The sequence below is a fragment of the Macaca nemestrina genome, chromosome 1 (genome assembly GCF_043159975.1).
Source record: "Macaca nemestrina isolate mMacNem1 chromosome 1, mMacNem.hap1, whole genome shotgun sequence".
Lineage (NCBI taxonomy): Eukaryota > Metazoa > Chordata > Mammalia > Primates > Cercopithecidae > Macaca > Macaca nemestrina.
The window spans coordinates 230604726-230622075 of record NC_092125.1 but is presented as its reverse complement, the minus strand read 5'-3'; the positions used below and the strand labels follow the sequence as shown (position 1 = coordinate 230622075).

Here is a 17350-nt window from a genome sequence, read left to right as displayed (position 1 = left end):
GGCAGTGATGTGAAGGGGCCCACATTGGAGTCCACCCAGGTAGCCCCCGCCTGTGCCCTGGCTCACCACGCTCGCAGAAGGTGCCCCTCCAGCCGGCCGGGCAGGTGCAGGCCCCACTGACATGGTCACAGGCTGCTCCATGCTGACACTGGCACCGCTGCTCACAGCCGGGCCCGAAATGGCCCTGGGGACACCCTGAGACATGCGGCCCCGGCCCACTATCAGTCAGAGGGCCAGGAGCCTGACCCAGCTGTGCCTGGGCCTTGCCGCCCTCCCCAGGACTGTGGGACAGGCCTGGCTCGTGAGAAGCCCCTTCTCACCCAAGGGAGACTGGGCTCACTCACACGCTTCATCCCCACCCAGGTGGGGCCACGGGAGGCTTGAGGGAGCTCCAGGCAGCAGCTTTAGGGATGGGAACTCTGTAGGGGCTGCCTCTAGGACACCCGACCCAGGCCTCCCCTAGTTCCACCAACCAAGCCTTGGGGGCACACACTGGAGGACACCAGCCTCAGTCCTAAGCAGACCCCTTCTCCATCCCCCAGGTGCCAGGCCTCCCGCAGTGGGGCACGGGACCTGCCCCTTCCTGCTGCATCTCCGGTGAGCCTGGTGCAGGTCGGTGAGAGGACCAACACTCTGGCACAAGTGAGCAAAGCATCATTCCCGGGGGGCTGCCTGGCAGCTTTGGTCACTCAGGACAGGTGGCAGGAGGGAGTCTCCTATGGAGGACCCGGCACACCCCCTGCAGCACCCTGGGCTAAGCAGGGACCTCATACACTCTCCACACAGCGGGGGCATCATTTAGTCCAGGCTAGACTTTAGTCCCGGCTGTGGAGTGGGGTGGTGGGCGCTGGAAAGCTCAGGGAAGACAGAGGAAGCCAGGCCAGGGCCCAGCCGCAGTGCGCATGTGTGTGTGTGCATGTGTTGGGGTGTGTGGGTGCGCAGGAGGGGGCACGGCCAAAGTCTGTGTGTGTGTGTGTATGCATGTGCATGTGTGTATGCGCTCACAGGAGGGGGCGCAGCCAAAGGCTTCGTGTGTGTGTGCGCGCAGGAGGGAGTATTGGCCAAAGGTTTTTTTGTGTGTGTGTGTGTTCATGTGTGCATGCATGTGCACGTGTGTGTGTGCACAGGAGGGGGTGTGGCCAAAGGCTTCATCTGTGTGTGTGCACACAGGAGGGGGCACGGCCAAAGGTTCTGTGTGTGTTCATGTGTGTGTGTGCCTCTGTGCATGTGTGTGTGCATGGGAGGGGGTGTGGCCAAAGGCTTCATATGTGTGTGTGCACGCAGGAGGGGGCATGGCCAAAGGTTCTGTGTGTGTGTGCTCAGGAGGGGGGTGCGGCCAAAGGCAGGGCCAGGACTCACGCTGCTCGCACTGCGGGCCCACGTAGCCAGCCTCACACAGACACAGGCCACTGATGGCATCACAGCTCCCGTGGCCAGCGCTGCAGTTGCAGAGGTGGCTGCAGTCAGGTCCCCAGTGACCACTATCACAGGCTGCAACAGAACTCAGAGTCATCCAGAGCAGGCCCCAGTGCAGGCCACAGGTACCACCACCAAGTCAGGCACAGGGGCATCTCAGGACTGGGGCACTGCCTCATGCAAGCCCCCAGTCCTCAGGGGCCCTGGGCAGAGGCCTCTCCAAGGGCTAGGAAAGGAGGGACGTCTGGACAAAGGGCAAGCCAAGCGTCCCTGTACCTCTCTGGCAGCTAAAGCCGGTCCACCCGGGGGCACAGCTGCAGTGTCCGGTGGCTGGGTGGCAGTGCCCATCATTGGCACAAGAGCACCGTGTCTGGCAGCTGGGACCAAACCAGCCTGCTGGGCACACTACAGGCAGAAGAGAGAGGGTGAGTGGGGCCTGGCCACCTGCCCCGGGTCAAAGGCTCAGGGGCGGCTCCAGCTCACTCACCATCCTGGCAGCGGCTGCCGACGAAGCCAGGGAGGCACAGGCAGGCTCCAGTCCCAGGGTCGCAGTGGGCACCGTGCTGGCATGCTGGGCAGATCTCCTGGCAGCCCAGCCCCCAGCGGCCCTCGGGACAATCTAGCACCCACCCCCCATGGCCAGTCAGTGCCCAAGCTGTCCTTGCTCAACACATCAATAAACACAACATGGCACAATGCCCCTGGAGCCACAGCCGAGGAGGCGGAACCACTGTTACCATCTCAGCCTGCCCCGGGGAGGAGAGAGGGCCCGGGCGCCTCCTGGGGCTGCGGGCTGCGGGGTGCCCACCATGGGAGAGGAGCCCCAGCCCCAGGCACAGTTCAGCTGGCAACACAAGGAGCCAAGCCCGTTAGAGACTGGGAACCACATGGAGAGAGGGAGCAGCTCGAGAGGGCAGCCTGTAGGCCCCAGGGGCTTGGTGGGGCAGCCACAGATCCCCATTCCCTACCACACGGGAGTGCACTCTGAGTTCTCACATCTGTTACAGACGGACCTGGGATCCGCAGGGCTGGGGCCCCCACAGTTCAGGGCCCCATCAACTCGGAGCTGTGCAGCCCAGGGAGGTAGAACCGGGGCTGCAGCCGACACTCACCTGCCTCACAGTCTTGCCCAGTCCTCCCCGGCGGACACCGGCACTGCCCCGTGACCCCGTGGCAGGGGGCCCCCCCACAGGAGCAGGAGCCTGAGCAGTTCACACCAAACGTCCCCACCGGGCACTCTGCAGGAAGAAGCACGAGGGGCCTCAGCCACGCCATGTGGAGCGGCCCTACCAGAGCCTTTCCCCCAGGGGCTCCTGGCGAGTGTGCCTCCCACGCCTCCCCACATGGGCTCTGGCTCTAGCCCCGGGGTTGGGGGGCTGCTGAGCACACCTGGGGTCCCCAGAGTGGCCAGGCAGGTCAAAGGAACAGGCAAGGGAGGGGAGAAAGGGGAGCTGACGGATGGGAGGAGAGGGGAGGGGCAGGGTTGCTGGGGCAGCCTGGGAGAGGCTGAAGCAGATCCCTCAGCTGTCCAGGACCCTGGAGAGCTCCCGGGAGCCCGAGGTAGGGCCTACTCTTCCTCCGCCACCATAGTCACCAGAGGACCTGTCCTGGTCAGGCCAGTGTGCCCCCAGCCCAACCTGGCGATGCTGGTCCAGTCTCTCCTACTCCCCTACATCCAGCTGGGAGCCCCTCCAGGGACTCAGCCCTAGGGTTAGGGAGGCTGTGCACCCACTCGCTCCACCCCCAGAGCCACTGCCCTTTCCCTGTGGGATAGGGCTAGAATGGAGAGGGCAGGTGGCCTCCTGGAGGCCTAGGGTCCCCCTCCTCCACCCAGCAGGTGAATGAGACCCCAGGGAGCACAGAGGCCAGGGAGTCAGAGCATCCCAGGAAGGGGGACCTCGGGAGAGAACGTGGGGGCTGAGGATCGGGACCCCTGGAGAGGGCCTGCAGGGGCCGCTCCCCATGGCCTGGCAGAGCCGTGGGTGCTGGGAGCCCTGGATCGGCCTCCCTGGCAGAGCTTTTCTCTACTCTCCCACGCCTGCCCTGCCCTTAAGGGCCCGGCCTTGGCCTCCCCTGTGAGGACAACAGAGCACGAGGCTGGGCCGGGAGCTGTGGTGGCAGCCTTCTTGCCTCCCCCAGCAAGGCGCGGTCACTGTGATGCCCCTGCCTGCTGCTCGAACTGAACCTCTCCCTGGGCTCACAACGGCATCACAGCAGCCCCAAGAAGGCAGTCGACAGAGACCCTGTGCTGCACACCCAAGTTCCACAGAGCCCACGCGTCAGAAGCCCACAGCGGGGCTGAGAGCCAGGACGTGCCCAGCCTGGGGAGGAGCGCTGGTAATACAGGCAAAGCACCAGGCCTGGCCCCGCTGAGGCCCTGAGTACACACGCCGGTGAACCCTTGTCACCAGGGCCCATCCCCAGGGACACAGGGACACAAGGACGTCCCTGGGACTACAGGCCTGGCACTCAGCGTGCCCTAGGGCACTGGGTGGTGTTCACAGGGTTGGGGGGTCGCTGGTCAAAGCAGCCCGACAGGGCCTCAGGGAAGCCCCCTCCACTAACTGGGGCAGATGAGTGCAGGGCAGAAACAGTTTCCAGAACCAACAAGAGAGGATGTTATCTTAATAAAGAGTGTTGATCTTTATGTCAGCACTCAGATGTCATCCTGTGGCTTATCCTCGGGGCACCAGAGGCTCTTAAACAAAAGAGGGGAAGGGGCAGAGGAGGAGCGGAGGAGGGGCAGGGCAGGAGCCTTCCTCCTCTTAGGAACTGGGGGCTCTGGGAGCGGTGGAGGTGCGTCTCTGGCGAGGCCTCCTCACTGTCTCCGGTGTAGAGATCGGGGAGTGGAAGGAGGGTCACAGGCATCAGGGGAGGGTGAACTGCTGGCGTGTGTGTGCGTGCGCCTGCCTGCATTCATGTGTGTGTGTGTGTAAGTGGTGTGTGCACGTGTGCGTGTACACGTTTGGGGAGGGGAGTGGGAGGAAGGGTGGGAGAGGATGCCAGGGAGTCAGGAGGAGCGAGTCCCACGTCCACACACTCACGAAGCCCTAGGGCTTGTGCACAGATGGGGAGTGGGCACTCAGAGCCGCTGCACGCCGGCCTGAGGCCACAGAGCTCCTTCGAGGCCAGGTTGGGAGTCTTGGCCTAGAGTGCTCCGACCCTTAGTGGCTGGGACCAGGGTGGCCTAAGAGCTGGCTGGTGGGTCCTTGGGTGGACGTTGCTCCCTCTGCGGGCCCCTTCTCATTCCCCAGATGGAAGTGGGGAGGGGAAGGGCCCATGCTGGGGGGGCTTGAGTCCAGACAGCCCCCAGTATGGCCCCAAGGGAGGCAGAGGAGGGGGCTGGCACCGGGCTTCTCGTTCACTCTCCAGCCCAGGACGTGGTCATGCTGGTCACACGGCAGGCCCTCGTGGCTCCCGTCTCTCCCGGCCAATGGGTGTGGACAGCGTGCACCGCGCCAAGGGAGGCTCCAACCTGCCCAGGCCCTGTCGGTGGCCGCTGCGGCAGCTCCGTTACTCATGCCGAGGATGTCTTCCTTCCCCTCATGAGCCGATGACACACTCGGGTATTTCCTACCCCGGTCATGAGACTGAGGAGTGACCATCCCGCAGCTCTGAGCCTCAGATCAGCTTGCTCAGCTTTCTGCTTGGCCAGGACCACATGCCATTGTCCTGATCATTGCACCTCCCGCCAGTGCAAGCTGGGGCAGCCAGGACACCCCCAGCTTCCTAGCCCTCTTGGAAAAGCCTCCAGCCCCATGCACGCCGGGCTGGAATCACTTCGGGGAGTTAGTCCCCGGGTCTCCAGAAATACCTAAGCACGGACTCAGCTGGTCCATCTCTCAGCCAGCTCCTAACAGCCTCCTCCCCTGCCTGCCATGTGAGTGTGGGGCTCCCAGGCTCTGTGCCTGCTAGACCCAGGCCGCAGCATCCACATCCAGGGGCCTGCAGCCACGACCCCAGGCCGGCACTGCGGCCCAGACCACTCTCCGAACCACCACCTCCAGGGGCAGCCTCTGCTGCCGGCTCACATGTGAGGAGGAAGCTGCTGCTCCAGCCTCCAAGAGAAGCCCACAGTCTGTTCCAGTCGAGGCAAGGGAGGAGTTTGGAGAAGCACCAACCCCTCTCTGGGCCAGGCCCAGAGCAGACCTGCCCTAAGCAGACCAGACTCAGACTAGCAGCCGCACCACTGCTGTGTGACAAGCTGTCAAGGCCAGGCACCACCTGAGCTCAGGCGAAGGAGGCCAATAGTGACAGCCATGCAGGGCCTTCTGAAGCCCACCCTCCAGCCAGCCAGGCAGCCTAGACCCACAGAGACCGCCGGGAGCCCCAGGAGCCAGCCACTCACCTTGGTCGCAATCCTCTCCCTGGAAGCCAGCAGGACACTGCTTCCCACACTCGCCGCTCACGGGGTCACAGGCCACACCCACTGGGCAGGTGCACGCCTGCCGGCACCCCAGCCCAAAGTAGCCCGGCTCACACTCTGCAGGGTGTGAGAGAGGGGTGGGTGGGGTCAGCCGGCCCTGGCGCCCCCCAAACCCCATGCGAGGACTCACCTGCCTGACAGCGCTCGCCCCGGAAGCCGGCCTTGCAGGAGCAGCTGCCATCCCTCTTGTCACAGGACCTCGTGTGGGGCTGCACACACCGGCACTCCTCCGAGCAGCCCGGCCCGAAGGCCCACGGCGGGCAGGCTGCACCCACGGAGCCATGAGAGGGGCCCCGTCTGAAGCCCCGCCCTCCCAGACCACTTCCACCGGCCCTGGGTCAGCCAGGACGACAGCCAAGATCATGCAGGGAGCTGTCCTCATCCACCTCTCCCCCTGCAGCCCACCGCCCCTTCCTCCCCGAGTGTCTGAATCCCAGGGATGGGTGACCCCACCAGGGACTCAGAGCTTGGCCTTGCTGCCAGGAATCTCCAAAAGTCAAGATAGGCTTCATCCCCTGGAGGCTTCTGCAAAAGGCCTGGCCCTGCCCTCATCGGCAACCCTCCCACCCATCAGGGCTGGGAGGCACCACGAGGCTGGGGACCGTCCACCCAGACGCCCTGGATGCCAGCACAGTTGCCGTCGAGAGGATGTGGCTCGGAGTCCACAGACTCAGGGCAGATCCCAGACCCACATCCCAGTGGGTGACCTGGCTGGGCCCTGATGGTCTCATCCCAACCCAGACTACAGGTAATAGGACACACACCATCCCTTCCACCCGCTGCGGCCGCTGGGGACATCGGAAGGGGCGGTGAGACTCACTGAGGTGGCAGAAGCGGCCGTAGAGCCCCGGGTCACAGAGGCAGGCCCCGTAGAGGCGGTGGCACCGGCCCCGGTTGGCACAGTTGCATTTCTTGCGACAGTGCTTGCCATAGTAGCCCTTGGGGCAGCCTGGGGGCAGCGGGGCTCCGTGAGAACCTTGGTGGCAGCCAGCCTACCACATGTGGTACTCCCACGTGGTAGGATGCTCAGGGGCCCAGGGCCCAGCACAGGAGCTGGGAGCAGCCCCCACCAGGGCACTAGGTGAGCCTCGAGGATTGGCTGTCTGCCCTGGCTGGTCCGTCCCCTACATCCCCTGCCCCCAGGGCTTGCGGCAAGGGCGGGTGGAGGAGCACCTTCCTTGGCCCACACTGGAGAGATGCACAAAGCTCACGCTCCACTCTCCCCAAAGTCCGGCTCCCTTCAGGAGCCGCCTGACTTCTGTCCCACGGCAGTCACTAAGCTTGACCTCAGAACCTCAAAGCAGGAAGGACACGTGGCCCCAGTGGCCAGGGTCCCAGGCCCAAGCCACAGGTGGCCCCAGAGCTATAAAGGTCCTCGCCTTTCTTCCCCAAACAATTCCTTCTGGCTGGGTCCTGCCCCACGTCCTTCCTCGTACTGAAGGCAGTAGTAAGCTGAAGGTGCCCCGATAACGACATGGAGACTATGCCCCAGGACCTGGAGACAAGGCACGGTTGCATTTCTTGCGACAGGGCTTGCCATAGTAGCCCTGCGTTATCCAGGTTGGCCCTGAACCCAAAGACAGATATCCTCATCAGAGAGGCAGGCGGAGGCTGAGACAGAAAGAGGAGGCCTAGAGAAGAGGAGGTGACCCCTCGATGCTGCAGGCAGCCTGGAGGGTACAGCACAATCCCAGGGGTGCAGTGCCCGGGAATGAATATGGGGGTTCCCCAGCCCCCTGTAGAATAGAAAGGGCAGACAAAGTGGGGAAGGGAGGCACGCCGACAGGGAAGAGGTAGGAAGCCCTGTGCAGCTGCCCGGGGTCCCCACAACCACCAGGCAACCAGCCCTGCAGAGCACAGCACACACAGCCAGGCAAGCTCACAGGGCCACCTGGGCATGGGGCACAGGTTCTAGGGCTGGCTATCTTGCTGTCACGAAGGCAGAAAGTTTATGATACGTTAGCTACACTCTCCAGCGAAAGAAGCAGAAATGATGAAGTCTGGAGACTTAAAGATGAAGCTTTAACCACCTGGGAAACATTTTCTGAACTAATTCCTCCAGAAAGGCTGAAACTTCAGTTAATAAGGACGTCAACATCATCCCTTGCAGCTACTGGCCCCTGAGTAATCCCTTCTGCAAACCTCACCCAGCCATCACACAGTTCTACTTGAATGCTTCCAGGAACGGGGACCTCACTGCCTCCCAAGGGAACCCATTCTAAAAGTGTTGCTCTGTAAAGTCTTATCCTCTGCTACAGTCAGGCCCTGGGAAAATTAGCAACAGTGAAAAAGCAACACCCCTTTCACTCAAGGGCCTCGTTCCCTCTCAAGCACAGCCTAAACCTCTGGAGACGGGGAGGCAGGAAGGGAAGGGAGTCTAGGAAAAGTTTGGTGGCAGTTTCCCTGCTCCAGTGGGAGGAAGGAGACAAGGAGGGGTGGTGCCTCCCACTTCCCTGACAGCCCAGGGGGTAATTCCAGAAGCATCAGAAGAGACTGCACGCACCATCCTCACAGTTAGTTCCACTGACACCCGGGGGGCAGCGGCAGGTCCCCGTGACAGAGTCGCAGGTCCCACCATTCTGACAGCTGCAGGAGAAGCTGCAGTTCTTCCCGAAGGTGTCCGGAGGACAAGCTACAAAGAGTGACAGGGAAGCGTCAGGGTCACCAGCCAGCACGACACTCTGAGACCCCTTCCTAGGGTCGGAGGCTCTGGGTTTAGAAGGAATTGCCTAGAGATAAAATGATGGCACTTGTGCCACATCACCCCTGCCCATGCTCATGGGAGACACCACTAACGGATCACTGACTCCTCTCTCCGAACGCCAGCAGAGACAGGAGTCTCCTCCTTCTGAACCAGCTCTTTCAAACAGGCAGAGCCTCACAGTTATTACGGGCCCCCGGCCATCTGAGCTAGAGGAACCCAACCCTTCAGCAGACAGCCCTCACTGTCTTAGTTATTTGCTGGATTGCTTGTTGCTGGACCGTGAAGACTGATACTTAGGAAGGACAAACACCTTGGCTCGCTTGTTCCCAGGGAATCCTTGCTGCCTGGAACAGTGCCTGGCACAGAGTGGACGGCCAGGGGATGTTATCAAGGGACTGAACAAATGGATGAATGAATGGATCTGCACGGGTCTCCCCGCCCAAGGCCAGCAGCCAGGAGTAAAACTGAATAGGCTCAAAGGGCTGTCCCCAGGTCTTGGGGCTCAGAGGCCCCTTCCCAGCCCCAAGCCCCTGCCCAGCCGCCTCACTCTCATTGCAGATGAGCCCAGTCCAGCCCTCGGGGCAGTCACAGCCATCCAGGCCCGGGAGGCAGGTCCCTCCATTCCTGCAGTCATCACAGGTCAAGCTGCAGTCATGGCCAAAGGAGTCATCCAGGCAGACTGGGGGGCAGACCAGGATGGGGGTGTTCAGAGCCTGACCCCTGGCCTCAGCAGGCATAGATCCTCATGCCAGGGAAGGGGCATAAGGGGCATCCTCAGCCCACGAGGGCCCAAAAGGGTGACATGAGGGCAGATGCTGGGGCCAAAAGGAGACCTAACTTGGGACCTGCAAGCCCAGTCCTGCCCAGGCTCAGCCCGCATGAGCTGTGCAAACTGAGCCAGTGGCACAACCTCTCTGGGCCTTGGTCTCACATGGCATTGCAGGGGTCCTTCCTCACGTCCCCAACCTCTGATTGGATGGCAGCCTTGCCCGAGGGGTCGCTGGCTGCCGGCCCTGCGAGCAGGAGCCCCCGGGGGGCTGGGCTCGTGCTCACCAAACTTCTCTGTGAGCGTGTGTTCGCCCCGCAACTCTGCCTCTTCCTCGTCGGCCCCGATGTCGTCATCCTGGAAGAGTCTCGGCAGCTGGTCCTGGAGCACGGCGATGTGGGGTAGAGGCCGCACGAAGGGCAGCTCGCCGTCCAGGTCCACCACCGGCTCCTCCAGGGCTGCCAGGGGCACAGATGCCCCTTAGCCCCTGCCACCCACCTGCCTGCCCCAGCGACTCCCCGGCGGGTAGGGCTGGGCCTGAGCCCCACCCCAGGGCCCCTGCCACCGTCCTACTGCCTCCACTACCCCCACCTCCTCAGCCTGGTCCCGGGGTCATCCCAGCTGCACCCGACCCTCCTTCTCAGGACAGAAGGCTCCGGGCCCTGAGGACCTGAATCCTGCCCCTCTGCCCCCAGGCTCATCCCAGCTCTAAGGACTCTGGGGCCTAGAGGGGTAGAGGTGGGAGCAGCTGCCATCAGTCCCAGGGACATCACCTTAGGTCTCGGTGCCTTCTCTCACCTGGTCAGGACAGGTGCTGGGCTGCAGGAGGATGCCTGTCCTCACCAGCTTCCCCCCCCCACTGTCCTCAATCCCCACATGGCCCTCAGAAGAGGCAGGACCCCAGTGGGTCCCCAGGGGCCCAAGAGCCTCTGAGGTGGTGTTGGCCCAGAGAGGCCAGGGGACAAAGGACCCCAGGCAGGTGGGGGTGGGGCGGGCTAGGCCTGTGGGATACAGGGTCAGCTGGGGCAAACTCGAGAAGGCAGAGGCCGGTGCTCCTCGGAGGGCGGGAGACTCACGGCTGCAGCCCCTACGGTCCTCGTGCAGCCGGTAGCCGGCCTCGCAGGAGCACTGGAAGGAGCCGGCCAGGTTGGTGCAGTGGTGCTCGCAGCCACCACGGCTGGAGGCGCACTCGTCCACATCTGCGGGTGACCCGGGGCCGCTGAGGCCTGTGCTCCCAGGTGGGGAACCAGGGAGGCTCCTGCCCACCCAGTCCTATTTGCAGGACTGAAGCCCTGGTGGCCCTGCCAGAGGTGAGTGGCTCATCTCTTGAACCAGCCAGTAAAACTCACCCCCAGCCACAGCGGCCACTCTGGCCACCCTCCCACCCCAGGGTCAGAGCCATGGCAGACACCTGCTAGAGGGGCCAGGCTGGGCGGGGCCAGCCAGGCAGCAGCCAGGGGGACAGGCCCAGCTCCAGGAGAGAGCAGCCAGTGACCTCAGGCCAGAGGGAGGGAGGGGGCAGGTCAGCATAGCCCTGCATGTAGCCGGGCAGGTCAGCACAGCCATGCACACAGCAGGCACTCCACCAATACCCAGAGCCCTGCATTCAGCAGGCACCCAACCAATATCCACAGTCCTGCATGCAGCGGGCACTCAGCCAACACCCACAGCCCTGCATGCAGCAGGTGCTCAACCAGAACCCACAGCCCCGCAGCAGGGCACAGAGCAGGCTGACCCCATGCCCACCACGGGGGGACCAGAGCCAGCCCCGTGTCCTTCCTTAGGGCGGCCCTGCTCCCAGGCCACCCCAGCTGTGCAGTGGCAGGGCAGTGCTCACCCTCACAGCTGCAGCCATCGGCACTGAGCCGGTAGCCGGCGTAGCAGCCGCACTCGTACCCGCCAGGGTTGTTGGTGCACACCTGCTGGCAGCACGGGCTGTCTGCACAGTCGTCAACATCTGTGGGCACACACCACGGGCCCCCTGGTACCAGGCACCTGCACGTGCACACGCTCCCACCCACACACAACTGCATGCAACTGCATACAACCACACACAACCCATGTGCCCTACTGCATGTGCACCTGCCCACAGTCTCACGCGTGCACACCTAAATAATGGCACCTGCAGACAATCGCACCCACCACAAAATCGCACCCACGCACATGCATGTTCCTGGTCCCGCATACACAGACACACACAGGACACATGTCACAGCCCCGGGGCCACCCGCCTGTCAGCTGGGAACAAGGTGTTGGGACTGGGGCTAGAGGGTGGGGACTCCATCTGAGAGTCAGGGTCTGGGGTGTGACTCCCAGGACACTGGGTCCTTCCCAGGTGATGGGGCGGTACTGAGGAGGTGCTGACGGGGTAAGGGGGTGCCATGACCGTGGGTATGGGCCCTGCAGGCTGATGTGGGCACCTAGGGTCTTTCCTGGCCAGGGTGCTGCCTCTGTCAGGTCTGCCCTACCACCCCGCCTGGGCCCAGGTAGCCAGACCAGGACTCAGGGAGACAGAAGAGGACCTCCAAGTCATGGCATGGAACTGATCCCAGACCCAGGGCAGCAGCAGGTCCCTGGAGGGGGGTGTGGGCATCTGGGAGGAGCCAGTGCGCACCGATGCAGGTCCTCTGATCTGTGTCCAGCTCATAGCCACGGGGACAGGTGCACAGTGGCCCAGTACTAGTGTGGCTGCAGCCATGGGAGCAGCCACCGTTGTTGGCCTCACAGCTGTTCACAATTTCCATCTCGATCCCTGCCATGAGACCAGCCACGCGGGATGTGGGATGGCGGCTAGGATGACCACCACCTACCTTGGTTCCCCCCACCTCCACCCAGCAGCCAGCCTCGGGTCCGGGGACACCCGTGGGAAGCAGCAACATGGAGCTCCCAGGCCTTGTCGGGTCTGGGACTCCCTGCCCTCCCTCGACCCTCTGCCCACCAAGGGCTCATACGCAGGGCTGCCCCTGATTGACAAGGAAGCTCTTTGTTCTTCGACCAAAGCAGGCCGTGGGGTCCTGGGGAGTGGCATGGCCATCCCGGGCACCTTCAACCTGTTGCCGACTGCCCACTCACGGTAGCACTGCCGGCCATCAGCGCCCAGCTCGTAGCCCGCATGACACACACACTTGAAGGACCCCTGGGTGTTGAGGCAGCCATGGGCACACTGGGCCAGCCCTGCGGCACATTCGTCCACATCTGGAGGGGAGAGACCACGGGGAGGACTCAGAGGTGCCAGGAAGGGCCTTTGCATGGGGCCAGTGGAAGATAGCACACAGCCCACTGACACGCAGGGCCTGTGGCTACATGACACAGGCATTCAAGGCCAATCCCACTGTCCCTGACGACCACTGGTCACAGCCCTGCAGGTCCCCTGGGATGAAGAAGTTGGGACCCACATGGGTCTCACGCTAAGTCCACTGAGTGACCAGGTGCCATTACCCAAGCAACACTTTCCTGGTATCAGTGAAGACATGGAACCACACACCACGACACCCCGTGGCCATCTGGCAGGTGCTGGTGATATGGTCTGGCTGTGTCCCCACCCAAATCTCACCTGGAATTGTAACTCCCACAATTCCCACGTGTGGTGGGAGGAACCCAGTGGGAGGTGACTGAATCATGGGGGCGGGTCTGTCCTGTGCTGTTCTCGTGATAGTGAATGAGTCTCATGAGATCTGATGGTTTTAAAAATGGGGGTTTCCCTGCACAAGCGCTCTCTTTTCCTACCGCTATCAACGTAAGGTGTGACTTGCTCCTCCTGGCCTTCCGCCATGACTGTGAGGCCTCCCCAAGTCATGTGGAACTGTAAGTCCATTAAACCTCTTTCTTTAGTAAATTGCTCAGTCTTGGGTATGTCTTTATTGGCAGCATGAAAATGGACTAATACCCTTGGAAACTGACCACTGCCTGGTCTGGACACACCCTGCTGCCTCAGAGACTCACCCTGTGGACCCCCAGGGTGGCGGCAACCAAATCGCTCCCCAAGGCCGCTTGACCCAGGGAAGAGTCAGGAACACCCAGATGTGCAGGGAGGGGTTAACAAATAAACGTTCCCCAGCCATGCTGCAGAGGGTGGTGTGGTGTGGCAGTGGGTTCCAAACAATGGCACCTGCCTGCGACCCGACTCTAAACAAGCACATTCACAAACAGCCTCAGCAAAGAGGCAGAAGCCCATCCCACATGTCCAGGTGTTTCCTGGGCTCAGCAGCAACGTCTCCTTTCTTCTTTAGTTCTATTTTACTATTATTATTTTATTTATTTATTTTTAGACAGGGTCTCGTTCTGTCACCCAGGCTGTAGCGCAGTGGTGCAATCATGGCTCACTGTAGCCTCAACCTCCTGGGCTCAAGTGATTCTCCTGCCTCAGCCTCCCAAGTAGCTGGGACTCCTGCCTCAGCCTCCCGAGTAGCTGGGACTCCTGCCTCAGCCTCCCGAGTAGCTGGGACTCCTGCCTCAGCCTCCCGAGTAGCTGGGACTCCTGCCTCAGCCTCCCGAGTAGCTGGGGCCACAGGTGTGCACCACCATGCTCGGCTAGTTGGGTTTTATTATTATTTTTTTTTGTAGATACGGGGATCTCACTATGTTGTCCAGGCTGGTCTTGAACTCCTAAACTCAAGTGATCTGCCCACCTCGGCCTCCCAAAGTCCTAGGATTACAGGTGTGAGCCACCATGCCTGGACTTTTTTTTTTTTTTTTTTAAAGAGAGAGAGAATCTTGCTCTGCCACCCAGGCTAGAGTGCAGTGGCGCGATCATAGCTCACTGCAGCCTTGACTGCCTGGGCTCAAGTGATCCTCCTGCCTCAGATTCCTGAGTAGCTAGGACTCCAGACAGCACCACCACACCTGGCTAATTTTGTTTTATTATTGTTTAGAGACAGGGTCTCGCCACGTTGCCCAGGCTGGTCTTGAGCAACTGGGCTTAAATGATGCTCCCTCCTCGGCCTCCCAAAGTGTTGGGATTACAGGTGTGAGCCACCGTGCCTGGCTCATTCCTTTTCTCTTATTCATCTCTTTGGTGTTCCTGCCAGGCAGGCACTACTTAGGAAATACAATAGTTTAAAAACTATAAGCAACACTTGGGCTCCGTGGTGCACTTCTGGTGAAAGGAGCCTCGGGCTGGGAGCACCCTTGGCGAGCCTTCCTACCGTCGCCCCTCAGCCCCCAGCAGGGGAGATGAGACCGTCACGTCCCAGGTCACCCAAGGGGAGCAAGGCAGGGCCAGCCCTGCTCCCAAAGGGCCTGGTCCCATGGGAGGCCACAGCCCCAGAGTTAGACACAGGTCCCTTCATAGTGCCTGGGTGTGCTTTCTGACCCTGGGTGGGGCAGAGCAGGGGAGGGGCGTCCTACCTTCACAGGCCTTGCGGTCCGCTGCCAGCTGATAGCCTGCGTGGCACTCACAGTGGGCGAGGCCCCTGACCACCTGGCACCTGTGCATGCAGCCGCCATTCCTGTCAGCACACGGGCTTCTCCCTGCAGCCACGGACCCAAGGAGGGGGTTGGGGAGAGGGGATCCCAGTGGCTGCAGGGCACCTGCCCCAAGGCTTCTTGTGAGACCCCCCTCACCCAGTGCTCTCCCCACTCAGTGCTCCAGGCTGATGGGCTGGGCAGTGGGTCTCCCTCCTCCCCGGTGCGGGAAGCCCCCAAGATGCCAAGAAGACTCTGCAGTCTCAGGACAAGGCCAGCCAGCCCAGGTCAACCGCAGCCCAGGCCAGCTCCTCCCACCACCCTTCTCTGTCCAGGTGCTGGCGCTGACACCAGGGCGGTGGCCCCCCAGCTCTGTGACTCCAGCCCCTTCATGCCCATACTGGGGAGGACCCTAGAGGCCAGGTGGGGGCATTCTCTCAGCACCTGCCCACCCACAGCCCCCATTTCCATATTCTGGAGGACCGCTGAGCCTGCCCCACCGTCACCATCAGCAAAGCCCCCTCCTTCCATGAAGAAGTCCTGAGGACTCAGAGCAAAGTGCCAAACCAGGCCTGGCCCGCCTCCTCCTCCCAGGGGCAGCAAGCCTCAGGTGGGCACCTATGGAAGTGAGGCAGCCCCCATCAGGTGGGCACCTACAGTAGTGAGGCGGCTCCCATCCTGAGCTTCCTGGCCCCAGATGTGCCACCCTGGGGCACAGCCTAATGGGCTGGGCCATGGCCTACCAGGCCTTTCAGCAGCTTGGGGGCCTCCTGAAGACCCACTTCCTCTAGCAGCCCAGGCAAGGCAGCTCATCCTGCCTCCACCCCCAGGTCCTCCATCCCTCCCAGGCTGGCTGCACTCACGGACACAGCGCCTGCCGTCCTCCTGGAGCTGGAACCCGGGCCGGCACTGGCAGCGATGCCGAGTGATCGTGAGCTGGACACAGTGGTGCTGGCAGCCGCCATTGCCCAGGGCACAGGAGTTAATGGCTGGGGACACGGAGAGGACCCCAGGTCAGCCCAAGAGGACGCCTGGCCAACAGTCTGTCCCCGGCTGGCATGGAGTAAGGAGTGGCATGGCCACTTCCTCCTGCTGTAGGACCCCTCGCAGGCACTCCGAGCCCCTCCGCCTTTTCATCTCCACCGTCAGACGCTGCCTCCTGCCCAGCCCACAAGCCTGGTTTTGCCTTCTCTGCCGCAGACAGAATCCTCAGGCCCGCGAGGGATTCACTGGACCCTCCAGCCCCGGCCTGCTCGAGGGCTGGACACAGAAGGGGGCCCCACCCAGACAGAAGCCCAGCACCCCCCAGCACAGAACACTAAGCGCCAGGGGTCTCTGAGAAGCTGCAAGTAAGGGCTCAGTGCCCCAGCAAGCTGCATCTCCCTGGAGGAGGCTGCAGGCTGGCAGGCGGTGACTGAGACCCAGGCATCTCACCACCGTGGTCCTTAGGCCAGGGTGGAGGCAGGTGTGGGGATGCCATGGACAGTTGCCATGGGCCATAGGCTTGGCCCCCAGTTCCCAAGGGACCAGTACAGCTCCTACCCACCCCAGGCCAGGCCACACCTCACGGCTGACCCCATGCAGTGCCCACGCTCTCATTCCTCCATGCGCATTCCTGCAGGGCATGGGCTGTGGGGTCAGGTTGACTCAGCGGGTGCCTGTACCCAGTGGATGGATGGGGCTGTGCCCTGAGCTGGCCCAGGGACGGGGGGAGAAGGTGCTGGGCCAGGCTGGGCACCCAGGGTGGGCACTAGACCTCTGCCAGAAGCTGCAGCCAGCCCCTTGGCGGGGGTTTGGTTACTGTCATGTCTCTGGCAGTCGCCTTGTGGTTAGGGAGGGAGTCAGCCCCAAGCTCAGAGAGAAGCCGCAAGAATGTGCTGTTGCCTGTGCCCGGGCAGGGGACGCCGTCTGCCCAGGCCTGTGCCCAAAGCAATCCCGAACCCCATTACCAAAGCGCCAAGACTCTCGGAGCGGGGAGGCTTCTTTGAGATGCCGCCTCCTCTGGGGCACCTCCTGGGGGGCTGCCAACATCCCTGGGAGTCGGCTGGGCCCGGGGCCAAGACTGGGGAACCCATCTACTGTTGCTGCATGGTGGATGGGAAGCCCGGCACCACGGAGGGGAGGGCAGTCAGAGGTCAACGGAGCAGGCAGCGGCTGGAGCAGTGGAGTTGCCTCTGGGCCCTGAGAAGGCCCCTCAGAGCAAGTTGGCTTAAAAACCCCACCTTGCTCGCCGTACCTGTCTCCCACAGGGGAGCAGGCGCTGAGGGTCCCCTCCTAGGGCAGAGCCAGCCTTGGGAGGCTGTTGGGGGTTGCAGTGATGGCTCTGTCTCCCGCCCCACGTGGCCCTGACACGTGCAGGCTGTGGGGAGCCCAGGGCAGAACGCAGGTAAGCCTGTCTGCCTCCGAGCCCCGAGCCCCATCCACTTAACTGCCCAGACAAGATGGGAGCTGTCCTGGCCCCCAGGCCCAGCCTGCCTCACCTGAGACAGCTCTGCTGAAGCCACTACCGTGGCTCCAGGGGACTTTGAACAAGGCCTGGGCCGGCCCCGCCTTCCCGGGGGGCCCTGTTTATTGTGTTCACCACAGCAACAACACCCCTGTCTGGAACACGTAATAGGAAACAGACCCCTCCTGG

General features: G+C 62.5%; 1 protein-coding gene across 8 annotated transcripts in view; it reads right to left on the bottom strand.

Annotated features, from left to right (window-relative positions):
- The window catches only part of LOC105496673 (multiple epidermal growth factor-like domains protein 6), a 120326-nt gene that overhangs the window by 10314 nt on the left and 92662 nt on the right, over nucleotides 1-17350 (bottom strand). For all 8 annotated transcript variants that reach the window (XM_011767208.3, XM_011767209.3, XM_011767213.3 and 5 more), the window contains 17 exons: nucleotides 15579-15704; nucleotides 14659-14781; nucleotides 12385-12507; nucleotides 11927-12064; nucleotides 11150-11269; nucleotides 10389-10511; nucleotides 9600-9770; nucleotides 9094-9225; nucleotides 8346-8474; nucleotides 6663-6791; nucleotides 5973-6107; nucleotides 5765-5899; nucleotides 2529-2654; nucleotides 1904-2035; nucleotides 1693-1821; nucleotides 1360-1491; nucleotides 67-195 (listed from right to left, as the gene is read on the bottom strand). In XM_011767208.3, the coding sequence (XP_011765510.2) occupies nucleotides 67-195; nucleotides 1360-1491; nucleotides 1693-1821; nucleotides 1904-2035; nucleotides 2529-2654; nucleotides 5765-5899; nucleotides 5973-6107; nucleotides 6663-6791; nucleotides 8346-8474; nucleotides 9094-9225; nucleotides 9600-9770; nucleotides 10389-10511; nucleotides 11150-11269; nucleotides 11927-12064; nucleotides 12385-12507; nucleotides 14659-14781; nucleotides 15579-15704 (2232 nt within the window). The remainder of the gene's footprint in view (nucleotides 1-66; nucleotides 196-1359; nucleotides 1492-1692; nucleotides 1822-1903; nucleotides 2036-2528; nucleotides 2655-5764; nucleotides 5900-5972; nucleotides 6108-6662; nucleotides 6792-8345; nucleotides 8475-9093; nucleotides 9226-9599; nucleotides 9771-10388; nucleotides 10512-11149; nucleotides 11270-11926; nucleotides 12065-12384; nucleotides 12508-14658; nucleotides 14782-15578; nucleotides 15705-17350) is intronic.